The 25,422-nt window shown below is 49.3% G+C and overlaps 1 protein-coding gene across 5 annotated transcripts in view; it reads right to left on the bottom strand.

Moving 5' to 3' along the window:
• Positions 1-6,850: 6,850 nt before the first annotated feature.
• Positions 6,851-25,422, bottom strand: part of CD151 (CD151 molecule (Raph blood group)) — a 62,990-nt gene continuing 44,418 nt past the window's right edge. For 2 of the 5 annotated variants that reach the window (XM_043547933.1, XM_037899591.2), the window contains 6 exons: positions 25,080-25,154; positions 23,488-23,508; positions 21,976-22,080; positions 19,378-19,533; positions 14,724-14,810; positions 6,851-13,558 (listed from right to left, as the gene is read on the bottom strand). In XM_043547933.1, the coding sequence (XP_043403868.1) occupies positions 13,499-13,558; positions 14,724-14,810; positions 19,378-19,533; positions 21,976-22,080; positions 23,488-23,508; positions 25,080-25,154 (504 nt within the window). In that variant the 3' untranslated portion in view covers positions 6,851-13,498. The remainder of the gene's footprint in view (positions 13,559-14,723; positions 14,811-19,377; positions 19,534-21,975; positions 22,081-23,487; positions 23,509-25,079; positions 25,155-25,422) is intronic. The other 3 variants (XM_037899592.2, XM_043547934.1, XM_043547935.1) reach the window with 2 other exon arrangements.

The raw sequence follows: 25,422 nt of genomic DNA, 5'->3' as shown, positions 1-25,422 counted from the left end.
GCTGTAGTAACTGGAAAGAAATCATAAAAAGAGACCCAGAATTTAAGGCGCAGCATGGTTGTGAATTGATCGGAAAGGTGGCATGCTTGAAGCATAGGAGACGGGCACCCCTGCATTCTAAAGCTGGCTCTGTCACCGATTGATAATGTTGCCTCAGGCATGTCACTTTACCTATCTCTGCATCAGCTTTTCCAGTCTATGGAGGGACTACATCCATTTGCCTCCCTCCCCGGAGATGTCGGGAGATTTGTTATTCAGTGTTCGTGGGGGGCCAGATTTCCAAGGGCTCATCACCCACAATTAGGGCCTGACAGTCAAGAAATCTCCGCTCCCGTGGAGGCACATAAATCAGGGCCAGGCGTTCTGGGCACTGAGTGCTATTGGAGCTCCCATTTTGATGCTCGTGTCCAGACAGTCAAGAAAGCACAGCCCCCAATGCGGCTTTACCCTTGCAAAAAGTGGGCCCACTATGTTCTGAAGCACTACACACCGCTAAGATATTACTATTAAAAGTTCCTAGATTGATCTAAGAACTGCTTCAATGCTGCAGTTGCCGATGTTGCCTCACTTTATGTTTCTCCTTTTATACAGCAATAGCCTGCACGTGGGCCTTGTACCAGAGAAATATCGACGCTGGCAGTGGAAAACAGACCGAGAACAGCAGCGGAGTCAGCCGTGAAGTTCTGTGGAGCAGGAATGGAGCAAAAGGGAAGAGAATTAATAGTCGGCATCCTGTAAGCCACAAAGGTGGAAGGAAGCTAAAGATGAACCACGTTTAATGTATGACCTGCCCTCCAGACAAGCTGCTCACAGGCGGTGTGTTAATTACCAGGACATCTACCGACGAACACACAAGAAACAATAGGGCAAGACTTGCAACTGCTAAGAGAACAAATTCCCTGTTTTACATAGGTTTCAGAGTAGCAGCCGTGTTAGTCTGTAGCCGCAAAAAGAAAAGGAGGACTTGTGGCACCTTAGAGACTAACAAATTTATTTGAGCATAAGCTTTTGTGAGCTACAGCTCACTTCATCGGATGCTGTAGCTCACGAAAGCTTATGCTCAAATAAATTTGTTAGTCTCTAAGGTGCCACAAGTACTCCTTTTCTGTTTTAAATAGTTAAGAAGTGAGGCACTAGGGGATTTAGGGCCTGATCTAAAGCTCGCTGATGTCAGTGGGAATCTTTCCATGGACTTCATGGGCCTTTGGATCAGGCCCTTAGAAGCGATCACTAATAAAGAGGAAGTCAGAGTTCCCCCGATACACGAACAGCCCTCTCCTCACTCTGCCAACGGTGTTGCCAGCAGGGGTCACTGATCTCTGGCAAGATCTGCACACCCACTTGTCAGTTTCACTCACTTGTTGCAAGCAAGTGCATTTTCAAGATGTGCTAATATAGTAAGGGAATCAATGTGTCAGCCCCTTATGAAAGAACAACACGATGAACGATAAGCAACACAGGTTCATAAAGAACAGATTGTACCAGACAAACCTGATTGCCTACTTCGACAAAATTGCAGATTTAGCTGACAAAGGGAAAGAAGAGAATTTAATATAGCTAGATGAAGACAGGCTTTAGGCAGAGTCCCTTGTGGAAAAATAGCAGATTGGGATGAGCTGTCTTCTAATCAGAAGACATTGGAGTGTTTCCCGTTATCCAGTGCTGTAGAGAGAAATAGTCATATAAACAAACAAGTTACTAAGAAGATCCAAGTACATGTTTCAACACTTCCATGGGAGAGACTGGCTGCAAAGTCATCACATAGCTGAACCGTGGAGGAAAGTTTCTAGACCCCCCTCCCCGTCTCTAAAGAGGGGGCTTAAAGGCACTTACCTTATACCAGAGATGTTTAGAGAATCATTGGAAAAATCCACTTTTTCCCCTACGCTGCTCTTGGGGTGGAAAACAGAATTAGCACCTATCCAGAGAATAATAAAATCATCCTCCCAAGGAAAAGCAACACATACTCATTCCACTAGTTCTGGGAAGCACCACAGGACATCACAGCAGAAAAGCCCCTTTATGGCCCCATTTCACTGGATGTTCTAATCACACAGGTCACTTGTGTCACCTCCCAGTCCTACTCTCCCTTTCTTACATCCCTTCTTCTTCTCCCTCCTGCCTCCTCAATACTCCTTACACACGCACGCTTCTTCACTCTATTCTTCTCCCAAGCCTTGGCAATGAGCTCAACATAAGCAGGCCCCTCCCTGCCCCAGCGTGGAGCTCATTAGAGCATATGGATACCTTGCTGGGAGAAACTTCCTGTTTGGGAGGGTACTGAAGACAAGCTAATCACCTGAATGTGCCACACCTGGAATATTATTCTCCTTAGCCTGTTTTCAAGCAGGTGAACAGGGAGATCTCTCCTTTCCCCTCGCACCTTCAGATAACAGGAAAGCAGTTAACTTAGACTGTAAGCTGTTGGGGTATGGATTGTCATTTGCTCTACCAGCAGAGTTCCTGAGAAGCAATGAGTCTCAGATGTCAATGCAATTTCCTTTCTTTAAGAATTGCATCTGTAACATAATGGATGATGATGGAGTCAGTATCTTCCTCGGAAAAACTCTAAACTGTTGCTACTCTGTCTCTAGCCTACTTCCTGTTAGATACCTGCAGGACCCACAAGATGATACTTTGCTACAATATGTGTGCACAGCACCTAGCACAATGGGACCCCATCTCAGCTGAGGACTAGTGCTAGTGCAATAGAAAGAGAAGCACTTTCCAAGGGTGTGTGGAGAATACAACTTATCTGTGTTCATATACAAATTCCAGAAACCTTCTGCCTATAAAACAAACAGAATTGAGTTACCTCAATGCAACACTATATTTGCCACCGAACAAAAATTGAAATACTTGCTGAAACTAGATTTGTTTTCCCGATTGAAATCAATGTAATAGAAATGCTGTTGACATTCAGCATTTTCATGGATATATAACCACTTTGGTGCAATAATTTTTATTATTATTATTTATGTTACAGGAGCACTTTCAGATCCCCAGACGAATAAAGAGTTGTGCTCGGCCTTGTGCATACACACGGTAAGAGAAACCTTACACGCTAAAGGGACAAGCCAAAGGAAATATTCATAGCCCTGTTTGTACAAATGGGAAACAGAGGCACAGAAAGACTAATGACTGGATTTTTCAAAGGGGCCCAGCTGCATCTACAAGTGGGGCCAGATTTTTGGGTGAGCTCAGCTCCCATCTGGGAAAATCTGGGTTTAGATGCTTAAAGTGCTGAACCCTACTCAGCTCCATAGAAAACCGAGGAAGCTGGCAAGTGTTGAGCACGTCTGACAATCTGGCCCCTTCTTCTAGGTGCATAAACGGGCACAGAACTCTTTTGACTTGGCCAAATCTGTGGCAGAGCTGGCAAATGAACTCAGATCTCCTGACTCCCAGTCCAGTGCTTTAGCCACAGTTAAATACAAAGTTTTACTGGGGGAGGTTTGTATTTTAAAAATCCAGCTCCATTCTATTTGATTCAGGGTTGTATGATTCTGAAATCTGGATAAATCATTGAACTATTCCTTTTGAGATGATTGGCATATGGATATAGACCTGACAGACCATAAATAAATTAACCCTGAGCCAAACTCCCTCAACACAGCATGAGGTATGAAGCAAAGAAGCACCAGATCAGTCTTGGGCTGGATATTATTTAAAACCTTCATGAATGGCCTGGGGGATGGGGAGGGAGTAAATTACAATATTGATCACATTTGCGGATCAGACAAAACTAGAAGGGACTGAAAAAAACACGGGAGGATGAATGGAAATGACAGCATGCCCAGGAGAGACGGACAAGTCTAAATGGGATGCGGTCTGATTCAGCTAAATGCTAAATACTATGTGACGCACAAGCGTAGACACATATAACAGGAGAGTGCTGTCTCAAGGGGAACAATGTGGGAAGCGAAGTGGGGGGCGGGAGAGGGGGAGTAGCCTGCAATGTGACACAGGTGAAAAAAAGATAACAATGCCCTTCTGCGGTATATAACCAGGGTTGGCACCTGTAGGAATAGAGGGGTAAGGATGGCTCTTTTTACAACCTTGATTAGCTAGGATTTATTATTTGTACTGCAGTAGTGCCTAGCGGCCTCGGCGTGCCGGGTGCTGCACGTACACGTACAGATAGACACTAGAACTCGAAATAGACAACACAGGGGAGTCTGTGGCAGGGCCAGGAACTGATCCCAATCTCCTGAGTCCCAGCCCAGTCTCGCCCATAAGGCTGTCACTCCTCTCATTGTACATTTTGGTGCCCCACATTACAGAACAGGCATCAACAACTTAAGAGAATCCAAAGCAAGGGGGTTAAAGGTGTAGAAGATCTGAACTGTGAAGAGGGGCCTAAGTGTGGCTTAAATAGGCAGATCTTGGAGGAAAAGGAGCAGAGAGACATACTAAAGCTAAGCAATAGTTCAGTATCTCTGAGGGCATGTGGTCCACTGATTACAGTACAGCATTTTATAATACTGGAAATTCAGAAAATCCACACATACGGCTGTGATTCAGGACCTCTGGATTCCATTGCCTGCTTTGCTTCTGACTTGCTGTGTGGTCTTGGACAAGATTTGGCCTCTCACTGCCTCAGTTTCCCCATCAGTAAAATGGAAATAATACCTCACATGGGAGTTGTGAGCCTTAATACATGAGTATGAGATTCCCTTCAATGAAAGGGCTTCAGCAAGCAGCTAGGGTAATGTTACCATTACCAGTGTGAAAGGTTTTAATACAAAGATATAGGGCAGGATTACTTATAGTGCCTCAGAGCGGCCAGAGCCCTGACTTCAAAATTAAACTGGGCCCGTCTAGGTTGTAGAGAAAGCAACCTGTGTGCTGTGGAATGACCTGCCAACGAGCTTGGATATTCTTGGGAGAGGCACCCGGCCTAGACGTCCCTCAGGTAGGGGAGCAGCTGGTGCTTTGTCGCTGCCAGTGTGTGAGAACAGGTCAGCTAAAACTCCAGGGGCAGTCAAGTAGAAGAGAGGCCCTCTCCCTGCAGGGAGCAGTGCTTCTTTGAGAAGCCGAGCAGGTTTCTATGGTGACCAGTTAGTGGGGAGCCATTTTAGGGGGCACCTTCATTCTGAGCAAATTAGGAAACAAAAATCCAACCTGTAAAAGTTGCTCTGCTCCTTCCACTGCAAACTCCTTCCCCCAGCTTCCTCACACAGCAGCACGGCAGGTGTGGGTTGCCCCTGCTGATGGGCCAGCCAGAGTAAAGGAAAATTGGGCTGGATGGCGGGAGAGCTGGCGGCGTCGCATGTGTGAGAAGAAGGAGAAGAGCTGATCTGAAAACGTCGCTTTCCCCTCTTGCCTCTGCTACTGTATGGTCACAAATCTGTGGCGGCCTGGGACAGCGTGGTTGTCACTACGCTGCACACCGTGGCCACAAGCATTTCACAACGGCAGCAGGGATTTCACCCAGATCCTCCTCCTGTTTTCAAACCACAGGACTGTGTTCCCCATATTGAAGAAGAATCTCCATTAGCTGCTACCAGTATATGGCCTAGGACACACAGCTGAGCAGTTCTGAATCAGGACAGCATAGGCCAGCCAGTTCATTCAATTAACTCGGTAAGCATTTTGGGGGAAGGAAATAGGCTACACATTGCATATCTTATTTGTGTACCTCCTTGTCTAAGCAGGATCAAGGAAGGCCAGTGCTTGGATGGAAACCTTCAAGAACACCCAGGTGCTGCAAGAAATAATGTTTGCGAATCAGTCCAGGGCACTCTTCCCTCTTTAGTCAGTACTGAGTAAATGCCCCAGCATGGCACTAAGGGCACTCCCTCCCTGGAAGGCACATTGGGTGAGCCATGCTTCTCAATTTGTCTCCAAAGTCTCAGCTTGCATTTAAAAGAAAAAAAAAAATAAGGGGTGCAGCTCGAGCTGTTAAAATTGCAAAGAAAACCTTCAACATGTAACCTAAGTGTAACCGATGCTGCAATGTCTGCCGGAGTCTGCAGAGAGCCTGAAACAACAGTGCGGTATTCTGTTCACCTCACTGGGTTCTAATTCAGATGCCAGTGATGGTACTTTACATACCACCACTGTTAACTAGACCACTGCTCTCCAAAACGTGTAACAATAGAGAAGACGTATATTGTGAAGACCTACACAAGCTGCTTCGGTGAGCTGGCGTTTTGGATAGGCCTTTTACAGCACCTGGCCGAACTGAAAGGGGATGCTCGTGGATTTGTTTTCCTGGTGCTGGCTCAGCTGTCCAGAGTTTGGGAAATCCTGCCCCGGGGTATGTTTGCAAGAGTGTTAGCACTTGAGAGGGACCAGCATTTCACACGGGGAAGATAGCTCACTCTCCTGGCCATACAGGAATCTTTCCCTCAGTGCGAATAATAGCGGTTTCTGCTAGCAATGAGTGCTGGAAATGCCGAGCACTGAAAAGCTATTGTCGGTACCACGGAGCAGCAGTTATAAAGAGAGACAGCAACTGATCTTAATGGGCTCAGTGTGTGAACTACTTTCAGTTAATGTAGGCCCTGGTTACGGGCGTCCTTTACAGTGAATAAGAAGGTTTTAAACCCCTGTATGCTTAATGGTTGAACAATGATTCACTGAATACATTCATTGGGCACCAGCCATCCCTGCTGTTCATGATTATACCTTGTTTGAGTGAATATCCCGCCCCCCGACTTACCTTTTCTAGGGACTCTGCATTGATCTTTCTGTTGTCTGTTCCTCCTGCCCTCCCAGCAAGCCAGGAGATGTCACCAACCCAGCCACAGCCCCTAGTCATGACGCGGCTTTTAAACAGAGCAGCTTTATGAGCTGGTGTTTTTCCTGCAGTAACCTCTCCCCAAAGAGGAACGTGACACAGTTGGAGGTTATAATAGCTGCACTTTAATAGCATGGAAACAGGCCAAGTTACAAATAGCAGAATAGTAAAACCCCCAATTGCTATTTAGCATCTTATAGCAGCTTCCAGGGCCGCGTGTGAGCAACGTTAGCCAGCGGTGCAGTGAGCAACACATGTGCACCTCACAGGCACGCACCTGGCCAGGGCTAACCAATGCGTGACGTGCGTGCAGCGCCTCGGTCCCTGCGCCAGCCATGCTAGCCAGGGCGCTGGGAACCAAAGACAGGCGGCTGGCAACGAAACGCTAACAGGTGCCCTGGTAATGGGCTAACATCTCGCAAATCCCAATTTCAGTGTCAACCGCCCTCCACGTTAGTACAAAAACAGTTATACAAAAAAATCAGTCACGGCTAAAAGCACCGTTCTGCAACTAAGGCGTTCGCAATAGTATGTTCTCCATGAAGCAGTGAGCTTTGCTGAACCCCGCTCAGAGCACTGAGAGGAGGGTAGAGCAGCATGAGGCAGACTCATAGATTCGAAGGCCAGCAGGGAGCACAGTGATCACCTCGTCTGACCTGTATAACACGAGCCCTTGGACTTCCACAAAATAATTCCTGTTTGATCAAGGGGATGAACGATATTATGGGCAGCCCCATGGTCAGAGAGAGGGAGTAAGTGGGGATGGGCACGGGGTCTGTGCACAGGCGCCAGGGGAACCAGCAGCCAGGAACAACGCCAAGGAGGGGATTCATAGGCTGCAAAAGAAACAAGGGTCTCATGGGAAACCCTCCAGATTAAATAGGAGACATGGGGGGAGTGGGGCTCTCTGCAGAGATCCCAGTGCATGTTCTTGGCTTGGCATCTCCTTGGAGATGGCGAGAAGGCAATTGGGTTAGTGTGAGGCATACAGCAATGGGGAGGGGATAGTTGGGTTAGTGTGGGGCAGACGGCAACGGGGAGAGGGCAATGGGGCTGGGGAACGGGCAGTTGGGTTAGTGTGAAGCATATGGCAATAAGGAGGGGGCAGTGGGGTTATCCTGAGGTGTGAAAGTGAGGAGGACTATCCCAGGAGGAGTGGTGTGTTTTCCAAAGGGACCAGAGATTTTGTCCTGTGCCCACTGGGCTCCAAAAGCTAAGCCAATTAGAACCGTGATGGGCGTAACAATAAAGTGTAACTGGCCCGCAGTGAGCTCAGGACATACAAGTGAATGAGCTCATCCCAAGCCGATGGTGCTCAGTGGGGGAAGTGCTGTGTGACACTTCTGGCTGGGCCCGTACCAATGCATGTGAACTGCCAAGGGAGGAAACAAAGCTAGGAATAGGAGGGAAGGACAGGGAGAGGATGAACCAAGAACTGTATTTATTACATAAGGTGGTTTGAACAGACTTTTGCTCTCACATCCCCGCTTTAGGCCTGAGTACATTGCAACATTTCCCCACTCCCCAGGCCAACCTCAGCGCAGTCTGCGGTAACAAAATCTACCATACGATGTGAAAATGCACATTTCTCTAGAGCTGCGACTAACTTCCTTCCGTCAGAGGAGGAGAGCAGAGGCCTCTCCACTTCGACTCTTCTGGAGTTACATGCAATAGCCTCTTCTCTGCTCCAGCGAGACACCTGGCACGCACCCCCCCCCCGAAAGCTGCACTTTCATTAGGCCCAGCTCAGGTAGCTGGGATGCAGCAATGCTTCATACGCTGCATTGTCTGCGGCATGCAGAGTGCCACTCTGTGGTCAGATATGTTAATGGCAGGAGGACATTTCCCCCAAGGGTTTTGCTCCTATCACATTGGCACAGGGCTAATAAGGGGGACACTTGTGGTTATGGTTGTCATTTTTAATTCCTAAGGCAAACACAGGGTGAGCTCAAAGCTGGACTGCAGAGAGGCTGCCAGACTCATCCGCTCCGGCACTCTCCATGCACACGTCCAGGGCTGAGGCTCGACTGCTGCTACGCCAAGGGCATGCGTGTGCACAGGCCACAGACACAGGAATGCATCCGTGCAGCACAGGCCCCAAGACAGAAGTTGAGCTCATCATATGGCACGACACTCGAGCTGCATTCCATTGCCCTGCAGTAGCTAGTGCAAGCCCCTGTACCGGATGTGGAGGACTTCGGTTAAGTTTAGCGTGCGTGGGTGCAACTGGTGGGCAGACAGTAGAGCAGAATTAACCGGGCTCTCCGGCCAGGGGTTGGACTCACTGTTCACGCACATCCTGCCTGTTACTGCTGCCAGGACTGGAACACACAGCCCCTGGCAGGCCAGAGGCAGCAACACTAGCAGCTGGGCTGGATAGGAGCTGCCCCCTGGCAGAGCCTGTGGGAGCCATACTGAGCTGGCCTCAGCTGCCACTCTTTGCACGTGTCATGGCCAGCAGGGCCTTTCCCACTTGGGCAATGAACGTGAAGCTGAGCCTCCTGAAAAATACTGTAATACACACGGTGCGGCACACTGTGTGGAAACACCGCTGCGTGCGCTCACTCAGGGCCTGACCCCACAAGATCCTGGGTCCTCAGCTACCATAGGAGCTGTGGTTGCTCAGCACCTTGTGGGACTGGATCCCTATAAAGCTGGCTAAACAGTGCCAAGGAACTAATTTGTCTCCTGCTTCCCACTCTATTCTCCCAGATCAACTTGTTCAGGTTAGAAGCACCAGCTGGGTCCAGCGGGATTTTTTATTCCCTCCCATGCTCGCTATTTATTTACACTATGTACTGTATACTATGCACACTCGTGCCCATGCCCCGAGACACAGGCTTCAGCATGGGCCTGATCTGAAGCCCAGTGAAGCCAATGGGAGTTTTTCCATAGATGTCCATGAGCTCTGGATCAGGCCTCTTGTTGGGGAACAGGAGGTGTCAAGTGCCCTAAACTTCTATTGGCTTCAATGGGGGTTAATGGCTCTCAGCACCTTGCAGGATCGGCTATCCAGGAGTACTGAGCATCAACAGCTCCCAGGACCCGCAGGTGCTCAGCACGCTGAAAACCAGTTCCTGGAGATCAGCGCTTTTCAAGCTTTTCCATATGGAGACCCCCACTCCCACTTAGCAACATGGGAAGGGCAAGGTCATTGTGATTTCCTCACAGTTGTTTGCAACCCCTTTGAGGATCGTGAACCCCCAGACTTAGAACCTCTGCTTTCCAGCTTTGGCCTGTTTTCTCTGAGACCCTTTCTGTCGCTGCAACCCTGCTAAACCACTACTGCATGTTATCTCTTTGGTATGGTTACAAAGGATAAGTAGAGAGTCTCTAGCTTTATTGTCTATTGACCAGCAACTTAAACTGAGTTGTAAAAAAAAGCATGAATATTACATGGGGGAAATATAAAACAGCTCAGAAGACAAAGGCCTGGCCATTCTGCCTGGTCACTCCCTGCCTCTGGACAGTATGTCTTCCAGGGAGCGGGTACAGACAACTGGTAATACACACTTAAGTAACTAAAAATATTGCTTCAAGCAATGTGCTCAGTATTTTCCGTTTTGTTAACAGTCAACTTCTCAGGAACTGAAGAGTAAAACGAGCAATAATTTAGAGTTTTATTCTTTAGAGCGTTCTGTAATAATTTAGGTTCTCTTTCCCCCTTCCACCACCCCAGGGGCAAAAATGCCCCTCCACCATGCTCTTTGCCTGTGTTAGCATCGAGAATTATTTCATGTTGCTGCTGCATTGGGGATTCCCAGTTTCACCTGCCCTTATTTGTTTTTTCACCTCATCACCTTTTAACCGCTTACTGGGAGGCTTCTGGGATGTGGAGCAAAGCCTCCTGATGGTGTAACAGGCCCTGTGGGACACTGGGAGATTCCAGAACTGTTAACTGTCTGGCTGCCGGGCTCAGTATGTGCTCAGAGTCACAACAAACTCCATAAAGGCCAACGAAGGGAATAAGTCACTCAGCTTATACTGTCTTCCTGCAGTGAAAGGACTTTCTCAACCCACACCCCACCTCTGTTCACTCTTACTGACAAAGGAAGTATCTCCAAGGACCCTCAGACACTCTTCGGCTGGGACTCTCAAGAAAGCCAACCCACACAGCCCTGAGTTATTCACTTCACTGCACAACCCAACGTGTGCTTTTCAGTCAACACTTCACCCTGGATCTGCTGTCCTTGGCCAACTTCTGAAGGGACTGAGAGGGGAGTATGATCAGTTTGGGGGATGGGATTTGCAGTTGCTGATCATCAGGGATAAATTACGTGCGTTGGTAGCTTGTGATTTCTCCCCTCCAGCACCAGGACCACAGAGATCTCTGTGAAGCAGAACTTAATCAGAGCATGGAAGGGTATAGGATCCAGCTCCATGGAATCCCATGAATCTACTGCTGTAAATGTAAATCCTTTGGAGCAGGGGTCACCATACACAGGACGCTGTGCTGGGTGCGTATAGTGAATTCCTGGGATGGAAGGGCGTCACTGACAATGCTTATGATGGGAAGGAGCCAGGAGTGGCTGGTGGTGAAACAGGGATCAGCACTGCAGCATCTGGGGAGGACCAGCATCATGGTCACCCTGCAGAGCTTGGAGGGCTCCGAAAGGAAAGGAATATTCAGGAGCAAGCCCAAGGAGAGTTTGGATTTCTACAAAGGTGGCTAGAATGGGAACCCCTCCCTCCCACAAGGACTATACTTCAGGGCCCTGCACCAAAGTGGGCTGGAAAGGACCCAGCCACACTCAATCCTGAGTATCCCACCTGCTTCTCGGTGAACCAAAGAGGCTGTTCTTGAGCATCACAATGCCCTGCACCAACCCCTAAGGCTGAGCTCACCGACTCCCCTAGGCCTGGAATGTTTTAAAAGCACTTTCCCATAACCCACATGGATGTTTCTCATACTGCAGCCTCAAGAACACGCTGCTCCCTTCAGGAACTAGCCACCCACTCTATAGACCTGAGCTAGCTTTCAAGGCCACTAGGAACCATTCTGATCATCTGGTCCGAGCTCCTGCATAACACAGGCCAGAGAACTCCACCCAGTGACTCCTGCATCAAACCTATCTCTGATGGTTGAGCTTTTAGAAAGGCATCCAATCCTGATTTAGTTTCACTTCAGAGCTAATTGCCAGTTTGGGCATTCGAGGTCCAAATTTTCACCCATGTGTCTCTAAAGGCGCTATGTAAATTTCACAGCTGCACCAACTTGTGTGTGCAAAGCCTGCCAGGTGCCCATGTGCCAGGTCTATCCTTTGGAAGCACTGATGGAACACAGGCAATTCAGAGTAACATACCTGGGGCGGCACAGCAGCTGCTAGGAATTCAGGCTAGCACCCAGCTGGCATCATGGTCCACAGCCATAGGGAGAGACTATGGTGGCAATAGACGTCTTTTGCCCTGAAAAGTGCCACGGAGACTAGTGAAGTCACCATGCATTTACACTAACCAGCCAGTTAACTAGCATCCCCTGGTACTACCAATTTACCAAGTATATTTTGCGATCAGATGAAACTGACTCTGCAGGTTATTAGGTGAGAGGAATGAAAAAGCAGGGTTACAGGTTTAATTAGCGCCAGAGAGTGCCTAACTGATTAATGAGATCCAGGGAGGCCTGTACAAAACCCTTAGTGCATTTCCTTTGCAGCCTCCACATCTGTCTCTCTAGGGCAAGAATTAATCCATACGGCTGGGGAGTATCTTGTCACATAAGAGGGTTTCTCTGGAGAGTGGTGTTCCAGTAGGCCATTCCCACAACTGAAAAGGCAAAGGATTTAAACACCCATATGTGGCAAGGTACAACACATTCCCCTCATGGCCCACTGCAGGGCCTGTCAGACAGGGAGCAGGAGGGGGGACAAGTTAATTTTTCCCATTTACACTGGAAGCCACTAAATATTTTCCACTGAATGCATCCGACGAAGTGAGCTGTAGCTCACGAAAGCTTATGCTCAAATAAATTGGTTAGTCTCTAAGGTGCCACAAGTCCTCCTTTTCTTTTTGTAAATAAAATATAAACCGCAGAGAATCAGAAAATGATTGAACATCCCCTCTCCAGTCACTGAAGGCAAAAAGCCCCTGTTCCCCCAATGGGCTCTGACTGGGATGGAGGCTTTGAGGAAGAAGGGGCAAGGTTGCTGTGTGACCCCAGCCGGCCACACCTCAGGCAAGATCAGAGTTCTGGCAGGTCACCCTCCTGCTGGGGAGATGGAGAGAGGTGACGGCAGCAACTGCCAAGAGCAGGCATAGATGGAATATAGCTCTGTCAGGGCATGGGCACGGCCCAAGGGGAACCTTCTGGATGTAAGAATTGGTGTGGGCTCCCACCCAGCACAGAGACATCATCTGTTCTCATGGTCGGTGCACAGGCTGCTGAGTGGTCTATCAGACAGAGCGAACCATTGTTCTTGTGTGGAATCCTGATACCTCACGGCAGGGCTTGGATGATTTCTCTTTGAGGTTGCAACATGGGCCTGGTTTGTTAAAGCTTCTAGCGGAGTGGGATCTGCAGTTCAATTGCTCTAGAACACACAGGGAACCCATTGAACTCCTGGCCGTCCTGTGCCACCTTAAGGAGGGTGGCCTTCTCTGGCAGAGGCAGGGTAGGTGCTGGATGATCCAAGAGTCACTTCATAAGGAAGGCAAGTCCTCGGGTTACTGATGTTTCTGTGCTGCTGGGTAGAAGTTGGTGGGGTTGAGACATTGAGGGTGGTGGTAGAGGGGGAGCTGATGGATTTCCTGGTGCTCCTAGTACGGTTCTGACTTTAAACTCTTGTACAAGCAGCAGGTGAAGATCATTCCAAAGATCTAAAGGGTGAGGAGATAAGAGACTGAGAAACATGACATGTGCTTAGGGGCAGCTGTGTAAAGATGGGTCTATGTAGCCTAATGGGTTAACAGCTATCCGCCAGTTGGGTCTTCTCACAGAGGCCAGTTTGACTCCTCTATCTGACGCAGGACCTGATTTCAGAAGTGCTGAGCACCCACAACTCCAGCTGAAGTCGCTGGGAGCTGCATGTATTCAGCACCTACAGAAAATCAGGCCCCTTAGGATTTAAAGCATCTGAGAATTTACTGTACTTCCAGGAGCTCTGGAAGGGGAGGGGTCATTCTGGATGTAGAGAGGACGAGGAGAAAGGAGCTTGTAATATTCCTACTGGACCTTAATTGCAATGAGTGCTCAATGGATGAGCTGAGCATTTGGGAAACCCAAGCTCTGTGTTTCAATAAAACAGCAGGAGAGATGATGAGCAAAGCAGGGTGTCTCCCCCTACAACCAGTCACAGACATCCAATTGGTGCCATTGAGTTACTAGCCAGAAAAAAAGGGAACTGAGATCATATCCCACTGTCGTTCCCCTGGGAAAGCCTGAATCTTGAACCAGAGAGAATACCCTGCACCTTTCCTCTAAGATACAGGCAGGCTAAGACGACATGTACCGCCCCTGGAATGTGTGTCCCTTTTTCACATTATCCTCACAGAGGTATCAAGACCACAGCACCGTTCACCTCTGGTGACAAAGCAAAAAGAAAAAATCAGGGCACAAAACTACTCCAGATCGGCAACATCTATGCTGGCAATTGTGGGGGTCCCCGCTAGAGGTCTCCCTCAGTCTGCAATAGAGAACAGCAGAACCCATGCCGTGTCCGCATTTCAGAGCAAACCCGTAACTCAGCTCTCCCCAGCCCACTGCACTGGGTTTTAGCATCGGAATTTCTCTCTCGGAAGCATAGTTAAAGCCTCCGTTTTCACAGACACAAGGAAAGGGAACTAGCTCAGGGCATCTGAACCTTGGATCCCACAAGTTTAGATTAGCACACTTTGTGGAGACCCACACACCATACTTCCAATGAATCAGTGCCATAACTCCCTAGCCATGCTCTGGGCTCAGCAAATGGTGCTTCACTGGCCTAGGGTCCTTCTAATGTGAGCCAAGCTTCCCCAATCCCGAGAAGTCAGTTAGTCCCTTTACCTGAACACAAGCAATGCCAATCCCCACCGCTCCAATAATTTTCAGGTGTTCCTGAATGAAGTTTTCCAGCTTAGTGATGCAGCCGCCCTGGAAGGGTTGGGGGGGGAGAACAGGAAGGATAGATGGGAGTTAGTTTTGGTTTAATCCCTTGCCCCTCATGCATTACAACGTTTGTAACCTGTAAAGTGGGTGAATGAATGGCAGTGAAAACTAACAGGACGGATTCCTTGATACAACTTATTCTTATCTGTGTTATGGTGGCATCCAGGAACGCCAGTCAGGCATCAATGTCCCATCGTGCTAGGTGCTGTACAGACAGCACAGAGAGAGCTCATAATCTACACTTCCACCCTTAAAAAGAAAAGGAGGACTTGTGGCACCTTAGAGACTAACAAATTTATTAGAGCATAAGCTTTCGTGAGCTACAGCTCACTTCATCACATCTGTTGAAGTGAGCTTTTTAGCTCACGAAAGCTCATGGTCAAATAAATTTGTTAGCCTCTAAGGTGCCACAAGTCCTCCTTTTCTTTTTACGGATACAGACTAACACGGCTGTTACTCTGAAACTTCCACCTTTGTTACAGATACCAAATGTAACAGTATAGCATGGACAGTAACCACTGTGATAGCAGGGAGCCTGGCAGCTCCCCAGAAATGGCAAGCAGGCTTCAATAGGTCCAGGGCAACAGCCTTACAAATGGCAAGCGAGCGAGGCAGTGACCACAGAGCTTAGGCTAAGACAGCAGCCCAGCTGGGCACAGGTGATGGGGAGGCAGTGCCCTCAGAGAAACCAACATCAGCCCTGCAGCCAGAGATGGGTGAGACCATGACCTCCCATACGCCTGGGGCTGAGTTGAGTTCTGGTGGCAGGGAGGAAATTTTAACCCAAGCTATGTGGAAAGCCTCGTCCTTGCCAGAACCTGCCTGCAGGGGATACTGCATCGATACCCAGTGACCCCAAAGGCTCCACCCGACGACTGTAACGGCTTTGACCTGAAAAAGGACATGGAAGCCCTTGCCGGGTCTCCAGGAATTGCAGTTTGCACCAGCCACAAGGTCTCCTAAAACAGCAGAAGCCCTTTAAAGGAGAACTCCATGTAGGATTATTTCTAAGAGCGATGAGGTGGGGCGGCGTGGGCCCAAAAAGGTCAGGCACTGCCCGCCTTCATCTTGTAATTGTGTCCTTGGTTGGCAGCCTGCTCCCCTCCCAGCCCTGCCAAGCCATTGCTGACACAGAAGCAGCAACAGGGTTGGTTGAATATTGATCCAAGGGTCTTTAAATGATTAAGTGGGTTAATCTAGCGAGGCAGATCTTCTGTGGGGAAGGGCAGCTTCCAAACAGAGGGTAACAAGGCTCCTGCCCCAGAGAGCTTACAACCTAGAGAGAGAGACAGAGGGAAGGGAGAGGAGTGTAACATACAGGCAGAGGGGGTTGGGGTGGAGAGGCCCAGGCCTTGCTTGTTCCATGGTTGGACTTCAAAATCTAAACTATCCCTAGCCGCCCCATTCTGGAGACATTATTACCTTCATGACCCAACCCTTGTCTAATTTTTTCAAACCCACTAAAATCTTGCCTGAACTACCCCCTCTTAGCCAAACCCTGGGGGGCACCGTGCAGGCTCTCTCTCCAGAGAGCTAACCCAGCCCCTGACACCCCATAGGTTCTCTCTCCTCAGAACTAACCCAGCCTCCCGCTATCCCACAGTCTCTTGCTCTCCAAAGCTAGCCTGGCCCCCACCACCGATGGGCTCTCCCGCCAGCTAACCCAGCCTCCAAGCCCTGGGCGCTCGCTCTCAGTGTAGCTGTGGCCCTATCGGTCCCAGGGTATTAGACACGGTGGGTAAGATCATATCTTTTACTGGACCCACTTCTGTTGGTGAGAGACAAGATGAGCTCCATGTGGCTCAGAAGAAATTGGTCCAATGAAAGGTATCACCGCACCCACCTTGTAGGACAACTGGGCAGCTGTGCGGGCAGTGAGAGGCAAAAAAGGCAGCCCCCAACTCCATCTCTGACATGGGTTCCTCCGTTACGCTGTCCCAGGGTTGCCTTGTGGGCCCTCCGTCATTGGTTTCACTTCTGCACTTCCTTGCTGGGGCCAGGAGCAGATGTGGGGGAAGTGCCAGGCAAGAGGCTCTACCCAGTTCTAGTCAACCAGCCCAGAGCCACAAATCTCCTGAGCTCGCCCTTTTCTCCTGACATTCCTAGCTCAGAGCAGTCTGGCTACGCAGCTGAACTTGAGGTGACTGTGCTGAATCAGAGAGTCTCCGGTTCCACCCTCACTATTCATGCCCAGAGGCATGAGGGCTGATTTCCCTTATATCCGTCTGATCTGCTCAACTTAGCGGCAAATGTTACTCATACTCCTAAAACTGTCTAATCCTCACGTGAGTCCTGCTGAAAGCACATGCCCTGTGAGAAGGAATATTGGACTTAAAGGGGCCACCTCTTCATTTGCGGTGTCTCTAACGTGGGAAATTATAAACAAGGAAAAGACTCCAGCAGGCATTCCCCACCCCTCTAATTACCAGTCTCAAGGCAGCCAGGCAAGGTGCTGACTCCACAGGTTAGGGCGCTGGCTATGCTGCTGGGAAAATCAGGCTAGAAAGCCAGTGAACAGTCCCTCGGTTGAGGCAAATGTATTTATACTGTTATGAGTCAGGTGAAACTTTGCTATAGGCTTAGTTAAAACCTTGTTCAACCTATGTGTGAACAATAGCTGTAAGAGACAGTTAAGGGAACACACCTAAAACAAGGCCTTCTAGAGCCTGCCCAGAAACTAGCCCCACGTGGGAGCAGGGTTACACTCGGTACTGAGAACAAAACAGAAACTGAGAACAAACAAGAATGGAGAGGGAAGCAGAGGCCAAAAGCAAGAAATCCAAGCAAGCAGTAGCTTGTGTGATCTTGGGGAAAGCTAGAGAGAGCTTTGGGGTCTCTCTTGGTGTGGTTAACTAAAAAATGGCTCCTTTTGTTCCTGGTTCCTCCCAAGAAGCAGGACTTGGTGCGCTCCTTGAAAATAAATAAGATTTCATTAAAGAGAATACCGGACTCCATTGCTTCCCACTTCTAACTGGAACATCCTCAGAGCCCCAAAACTTGACTAGCTGCTCGAGTCAAACAGGGCAACAATATGGTGGGTGCCACAATCAGTTCCCCCTGCAAGACCTCGCCCCTCCTCGAGTCAGGTAGATGACTGCTTAGCTACCCATTTGTGTGCTCTGCTAATTTGTTGATTATTTTGTTTGTCTGAGTAAAGCGGGGTTTCCCCTCTACTCAAACACTGCCTAGCCCAGCTCTAGCCAACGGAGACTCTACTAATTTGACTCTACAACACCCCCTTTCCCTCCTCTTCCTACCTCTTTCCTTCATGCTGGAGGCCAAATCCATCTTCCCTACCATCCTAGCACCCTTCCAGATGAGGACTGGATGGGACTCCATTCAAAGCCTGCCAAAGCTGCTGAGATACCACATGCATTGTGGGACTCAAACCCAGGTTTCCTGCCCGGAACTGAACAGGAGAAGCACTAGGCCAGCCTCACTTTTCCCCATCAGCAACATGCTTCCTACTCTTCCCTTCCCCATTTCCTGGGGTGCACTTCTTGTCAGCGTCATGTTCCCCACCCACAACCAAGTTTCCTGCTCCTTGTGCTGCGAGTCGCTATTGCTGTCTGCTGCACAGGATTCTTTAACATGCTCCTAGAGCTTTGGAAGGCGATTTCTGCACTGATTTTAAATGAACTACTTGCCCAATCCACACTCCCATCTGCAAGGTGCTGCCTAGGTAACTTGTACCACGCTTACTCAGGACATCAGCTCTGATCCTACACCCATGACAGCTGTGATTAGTACAGCATTTGGGATTGGAGGTGGGGAACAAAGTTCGAGAACTCAAGTCTTCAATGGAAAGTCCCTGCCCACCCCCTGACTTCCATAGGCTTTGTATTCAGCCCTATGGAAGCACCAAACCAGTCTGCCCAGCAGGCAGGGCTGGCTCTAGGTTTTTTGCTGCCCCAAGCAAAAAAATTTTTGCCCCCCCCGGGAATGTGCCGCCCCTGGATAGACACCGACTCCGCGGGTGCTCCGGGGCTCTGCTCTGCTCTGCTCCCACCGGCAGCTCCCCGCCCCGCTCCCCCTCCTCCCCTGAGCACACTGCCGTCACTCCGCTTCTCCCCCTTCCCTCCCGCCCAGGCTTGCCGTGAAACAGCTGTTTTGCATGGCAAACCTGGGAGGGAGGGGGGAGAAGTGGAGCGGTGGCGCGCTTGGGGTAGGAGGTGGAAGCGGAATGGAGGTGAGCTGGGGCGGGGGCGGTTCCTCTGCCCCCCACCAAAGATTACTTCCTGCAGCCCCCACCTCCTCGCGTGCAAGCCTGGGAGGGTGGGTGGAGGAGGGGAAATGCAGCGCGCCCGGGAGAGGAGGCGGGGCCGGGGATTTGGGGAAGGGGTTGGAATAGGGGCAGGGAAGGGGCGGAGTTGGGGCGGGGCCGGCGCGAGCACCCACCGGCGCCGGGTAAAGTTGGCGCCTATGAATGTGCCCGCCCCTGGAAATGGGCTGCCCCAAGCACGTGCTTGCTTTGCTGGTGCCTAGAGCCGGTCCTGCCAGCAGGTCCCCCCCAGTGTGATCCTGGGAACGTTGACATCAGCCTGTTCTTTACCTCCTTGTAGATGTTGGAAGGATGGTCTCTCCGGCCACACCCTTCTGTTATCGTCTTACAACAGCTGTCTGGGAATTTCCGCCCTCCGGCCTCCGGGGATTTGATCCAGATGCTCTCGCTCCAGTCTGTAGCATTGTTGCTGCCACAGCACTTGAACTGTATGCGCACAAAAGCAAAGGGGGAGTCTGCAGTTTGTCACCAGAAAGCACAGCACCATCCCCTACATCCACCCTCACCGCACCAAGCTCCTCGTGACATTCCCCACAGAGCATCGTCAATCCGCGAGTCCAGCTGCTTATGTCTGCCTGTGTTTTTATGAGTTGCTCTACTTATGAGCGACCTTTGTGCCTAAGGTTCCTAAAAAGGTCCCTTAAAGACCTGCAATGCCTTTCTTTTAGCTGCGGTGGCCTCAGTGCCACTTACTTCTCTGTACAGAGATGGGCCTCGTCTGCAGCTCCTTGTGGTCTTGACAACAAAACCGAACAGCACCAATCCTGCACACGTTGAATCAAACTACAGATGACTGCGGGCAACTTAGCTGTTCAGCACACCCACAGCCTAGGGGGGAGCTGTAGTAGGCAGAATGAGCTTGTTCCCTGTGTGGGTCCCCGCACGGCTGTCTGTCTCTCATCCCACTTTTGGGAACAACTCATGCCCTCAGACCATAAAGGGCTACATCCGTGTGCCCCTCGGCACACCCAGATCCTGTTGGCAATGATGAGGGGAAAGGCGGGCTTGTGGCCAAGGACTGAGAATCAGGAGAGGAGAGCTCAATTCTGATCTCCGTCACAGAGGGCACTGCGTGAGTTACTTAGTTGCACTTTGCCTCTGCTTCCTCACCTGTAAAATACTCACCCGATAGCAGCAAGGCCCGGATTAACCTTTGTGCATTGCTCTGGGGTCCTCAGACAGGAGGCATTACAGAGCTGCCGGTTAGTATTATTCATTCACAAACAGAACTGCTTTGACTGCTGAAGATTGGACCTCTCTCTATTTGTGACCTAAACGAGCCACAAGCCCTCAGCTCTATGGATTCCGTACCTCGAGAACAGAATCAGGAGACACCAAGCACTAGAATACACACTGAGCCGCTCGACACCTTAACACGGGGCATGAGAAAGCAGAGCAGAATGGGGAACGTGAGAAAGCGCCATGGCAGGCCACCCCAGCGACGTGGGAGTCAGTTCTAAAGCCTGTACAACCCTCCCGAGAATGTCACGTCAGTGATCCTGCACTTCTCATGGACATGTATCATAACAGAAGTGAGAGTCAGGCAGTGGGACATCAGACTGGTGTGGGTTGGAGGTAAATTCAGGTCTATAGCAAAGGGCATGTCTCCCGGGGAGGGGTTGAGAGGTACTGGATTATGAAGTTATCAGGACTATTCAGCCATTCCGATGGCCTAGTCCCCCAACTCTCTGGCAGTGCCTGGAGCAACAGGGCACTTCAGTTATTATACTTCACTCTCCGGGGTATTGGGAAGCTTAATTAACATTAGCAATTCCTCCCAAACTCCTCTGGTAGACAACCTGTTGGAAGCAGCTATCAATACTGAACTGGCCAGCACTAGTTCATTCAACAAGTGATGTGAATGTCCCCCTTCCCCTTTTAAGCAATCACACCGCTCAGAGAGCAGGAGTCCCAGTCTCTGTGACAGCAGACGCAGCATCATATCCATCCTGAGCTGGGGGAAGTGGGGTGTGATGCTCGTAAGCCAGGTGCCAGCTCTTGCCAACGCTGGAGGTGTCAGCTGAGCACTGACAAATTCATAGCTGGAAACCACACCAGCGCATCTTGTATGTTAATATTGTTCAAGGTAGGCGTTAGACTTGAAAGGATGTGTTTAATGTTTGGACTCAATAGAATGCTTGTAAGTTGCTGCATACATTAATCTTATTTGTAATGCCTGTATCCCATGCTATAAGGTAATATGAAAGTCTTGATTTATAATTATAAAAATGCCTGCTCAGTACAGGTGAACCTAGGCAGGAATCGCCCGCCCATCAAGGAGGACTATCAAGACTAAATGGGCCAATGTAGGACAAAAACTTTGTTGATCGTCCCATCCACCCATGAAGAAGTTATGTACAGGAGCGCTCATCCCACAGTTTGAACTCTGGGGGAAGGACATATAAAGATGCTCATAAGAAAAAATGGTTATATCTTTGCTGTTTGGATTTTCGCACGGGCTGGACCTAGGAAACAAAAGCATTCTCTTGGGACTGGAAGCAACCTGAATATTTTGTGATTTTTGGTGTAAGTGACCTTTTGTCACTAAGTCTGGCTTGCTTGGGTGGCAAGACAGACCGGAGTGCCCAAGGCGACTATCTGTTACTTCATGGTAAGACTAGTACAGTGATCCAGGAGTTCACATCTGTTACTGCTTTGGTGAAATCCAATTGTAGAACACACCACAAGTTTGGGGTCTCTGCCCTGCTTTTTGACAGTCTGCCTGAGGCTGGTGTGCATGGACCACTCCAGACAGTGTGACATCGGGAACACCCTTATCTCTTCAATGATAAAGAGCCAGTGATCTAAGGATGGTATAATTTTTATCTCTATCATAGGTTTAATTCTCCCCATGTCTTTGAAGCCTACCTCCTGCTGCAGTTTGTCCACCGCGCTGGTCACACCCTCCTCTCCCTCCTTCCGGTACTTCTGGGTCATGGTCTCTTTCAGGTTTTGCTTCAGCTCCATACTCAGCTAAACAAAAGGGGCAGTGGGGGTGAAATCATGAGGCGGACACCTTCCTTATCATCACCCCTTTATATTTTCTATCATCTTCACTCTTGGAGAACAGCAGAGAACTTTGTGGAAGCTATAACCCCGCCTCCGATGTAGACCCTATTGGTTCCAAGACAGCACATTTGCTTATTTCTGCTTCTCCTGGCTCTTTAAACATCATTCTCCCATTTTAAAGTGCAAAAGACTCTCACGGGGCCAAATCTGTGTCTGTCTGTGGCATGCCGCACTGCGAGGGTCCCAGCGTGGGCCTGCCTCCACACTGAAAGGGATACCATCCAGAGGGACAGGCCTGCCCCAGAACAGGATTGCCCTTCTCTAAAAATCTCATTCTTGCCTTATCCTCTAGGATCAAAGGGGCTCTCATGCCTCTGGAAGCACTAAATCCAAAAGGATCTGGCGACGAGTATTAGGAATTCAGAGCCCTGGGCCTGCTGGGCTGAAGTTGTGCAGTCTAAATATATATATATTATATATATATTTAATTATATATATATATATATAATTTTATATCATTGAATGGGACGTCACACAAGGAGATTGAGAGCATGAGGAGGGATTTTAAGACTCTTGCCTCCCTGGCTGCAGCCCTTGTGATACTAGAGATAGGTTCAGAAAGCAAGAATGACATTGCTCAGAAAGAGGGTCTGATATTTGGAGCATGTCAAGCATAAAAGTGTCCTTTACAGTGACACACACACACTAATGTATCCACAACTGTCTCTCTCTGTTGAGCTGGCTGATGCACCACTCGACTGCTATGTCCTTTCCCGGTATTTTCCTGCCCATCCCTGCTGATACACAAAATATAGCTGAAATCTGCCTCCTTTCTAATCAGCCTCCTCCTGCCTGGTCCATTCAGTAATGATGCCATAATCCAGTGCCTGTGAAATCACAATTCTCCCATGTTCCTGAACAATGTTGTCATGTGTGTAGATGGCATCACTGAATAAACCAAACAGGGGGAAAGGCCAGATGGCCAGATAGGGAAAAGCTTCTCTATGTACATGTATTTCCTAGCAATAAGCAATAATTGTGGGGTGGAATGCAGGAAAAGAACATTTCGGTTACACTGGGTTGGGGGAATATGGCCTGAGTTTTCCTCCCCCACTTCAAATCTGCTGAATGTAGCAGTGGGTCTTAATTTTCTGTCAAATGGGGGTAACACCTACTTCGCAGAGGTGATGCGAGACTTCATTCATTAACGTTTGCAAAGTGCTTTGAGATCTTGGGATGGGAGGCTCTTTAGAAGCGCAAAATATTTAGGGAGCAAAGACAAGAAGAAAAGTTTGGGAGCTCATGGGCACCAAAGGCAAACAAAGAGACAGAGTCTACTGGTGGAAATATTATCAGGAGAAAAGCAGTTACCTGCAGGCTCACGGGGAAGAACTGCAGCATGGAACAAAGACAGCAAAAGAAACACACAGTTTATATACACGCACGCATTGGACAGGACAGCAAGGGAAGGGGAGAAAGAAAACCAACTGCTAAGAGAGAAAGCAGCCGGAGCCCAGGGAAGGAAGGACTTTTACATAAAAGAGCGTGGGGGGATCAGTGCAGCTAGTAAGCCAAATGCCAGTGGGTGATCTACAAAGCAGCCTGCGGCTCTGCCAGAGAGACTACAATCCCAGCATGCCACACTCCACCTTAATCCAGGAAGTTTCCACCATTTCACTGATTGCCAAGTGGTACTTTAGTCTTTGCTCAGGTCCACATGGAGCACGGCTTTCTGGGTCCAATAGCCTCCATGGGGCCTATCCCTCCATATTAAAGAAGGAGGCAGCTGGAATGTATTGTACTTGATACAAATGAGGCGCAGCTCTCTGGCTACAGGCAAACTGCTAATGCCACCCTTGGGGGAGGAGGGGCAAAGTCTGGGAGCCCTGAGGCAGGATGAAAATTCCCAGTTTAAGGGTGTAATCCAGGGAAGCCTACAGTATGTGAACACAGAGCCACTGAAAACGCCTGCAGCCCTCTGCAATGTACACTTCCCTGTCAGACACACCTCCTCAGACAATCTCCAACAGTCTGCCCTCTTCAGACACCCAGCCTTCCTCAAAGGATGGGGGAAGAGAAGACATGTGGGCAGCCTTGTCTGAGGGAGCCTCCCAAGTGGTATGCCTCTCGTCGGCCATATCCGGTGTGATAACATGAAGCCATCGCTCCCTCGTGGGGATTTCAAGCTCAGCTGTCTACGACTGCCGCAGACCCTCAGAGATATTCTGAGCTGCGCCGGTGGTGCTCTATCCCCAGCTAGACCATTTCCCGTCTATGAGCTTGCTGGGTTTAGCAGGGAGCGTTTCTGGGTTTAGCAGGGAGCTATTAGCCAAGATGGTCAGGGACGCAACCCCATGCTCTGGGCATCCCTAAGCCTCTGACTGCCAGATGCTGGGACCAATCAACAGGGGATGGATCACCTGATGATTGCTCTGTTCTGTTCATTCCCTTTGAAGCAGCCGCCATTGACGACCGCTGCCAGAAGACAGGATACTGGGCTCGATGGGCCATTCCTATGTTCTGCTTCATGGACATGCTAGATGGCACAACTGTCATTACAACTGCCTGCGTTACCTTCCTGAGCATCAGAAAAATCCTCAGGTTGACCCTCTGTACTAGAAACAAGACGATTCACTCCAACAGCTCTCTTCATCAGGCATCACAGAGGGAGGGGGAGAAAAGAGGATGTGCAGGAAGGAGCTGAGCTGTATCTGACTCCCAAATACACACATAACAGACTAATGCCTTGTCAAATATGGCTTATAACCTCATGCATTTTGTATATGGAGGGACGTAAGTAAGGAGGGATCAAGCTGGGGTGAGGAATAGATGGGCCCAAACCCAACCACGGATTCAAAGCCCTTGAAATGTTGGTTTAGGCCCCATCTCTAAATAGAAATTGGGTGATAAGTAGCTGCTCCCTCTCTCTCTGGATTGATCCTCTTAGCTCGACATCCACTTACCTGTTGGTAGTAGATATAGGCCAGGATACCAGCAATGATCTCAAGCAGGAAAATGCACAGCAGCAATATGAAGTACTGCAAAACAATGGTAAAACTGTCTGTGTTAAAAGAGAGCATCAGGAAGGGTGGGAGAGAAGTCCTGGAAGTTAAATTTAGATTATCAGGAAAAAGCCTTAAATCTATCAGTATTATTGTTTGTATTACAGCAGCTCTCAAAGGACTTGATCAGTATGAGGGGCTCATTGTATTGGGTGCTGGGCATGGAAAAGGTTATAATGTCATTTAAGACAGGCAGCAACAAGAGGGCTTATCAAAGAGTAGGAAGTGGAGGAGGAAGGACGGA

This window comes from Chelonia mydas, chromosome 6 (assembly GCF_015237465.2).
Source record: "Chelonia mydas isolate rCheMyd1 chromosome 6, rCheMyd1.pri.v2, whole genome shotgun sequence".
Classification (NCBI taxonomy): Eukaryota; Metazoa; Chordata; order Testudines; family Cheloniidae; genus Chelonia; species Chelonia mydas.
This window is presented reverse-complemented; position numbering and strand designations above follow the sequence as displayed.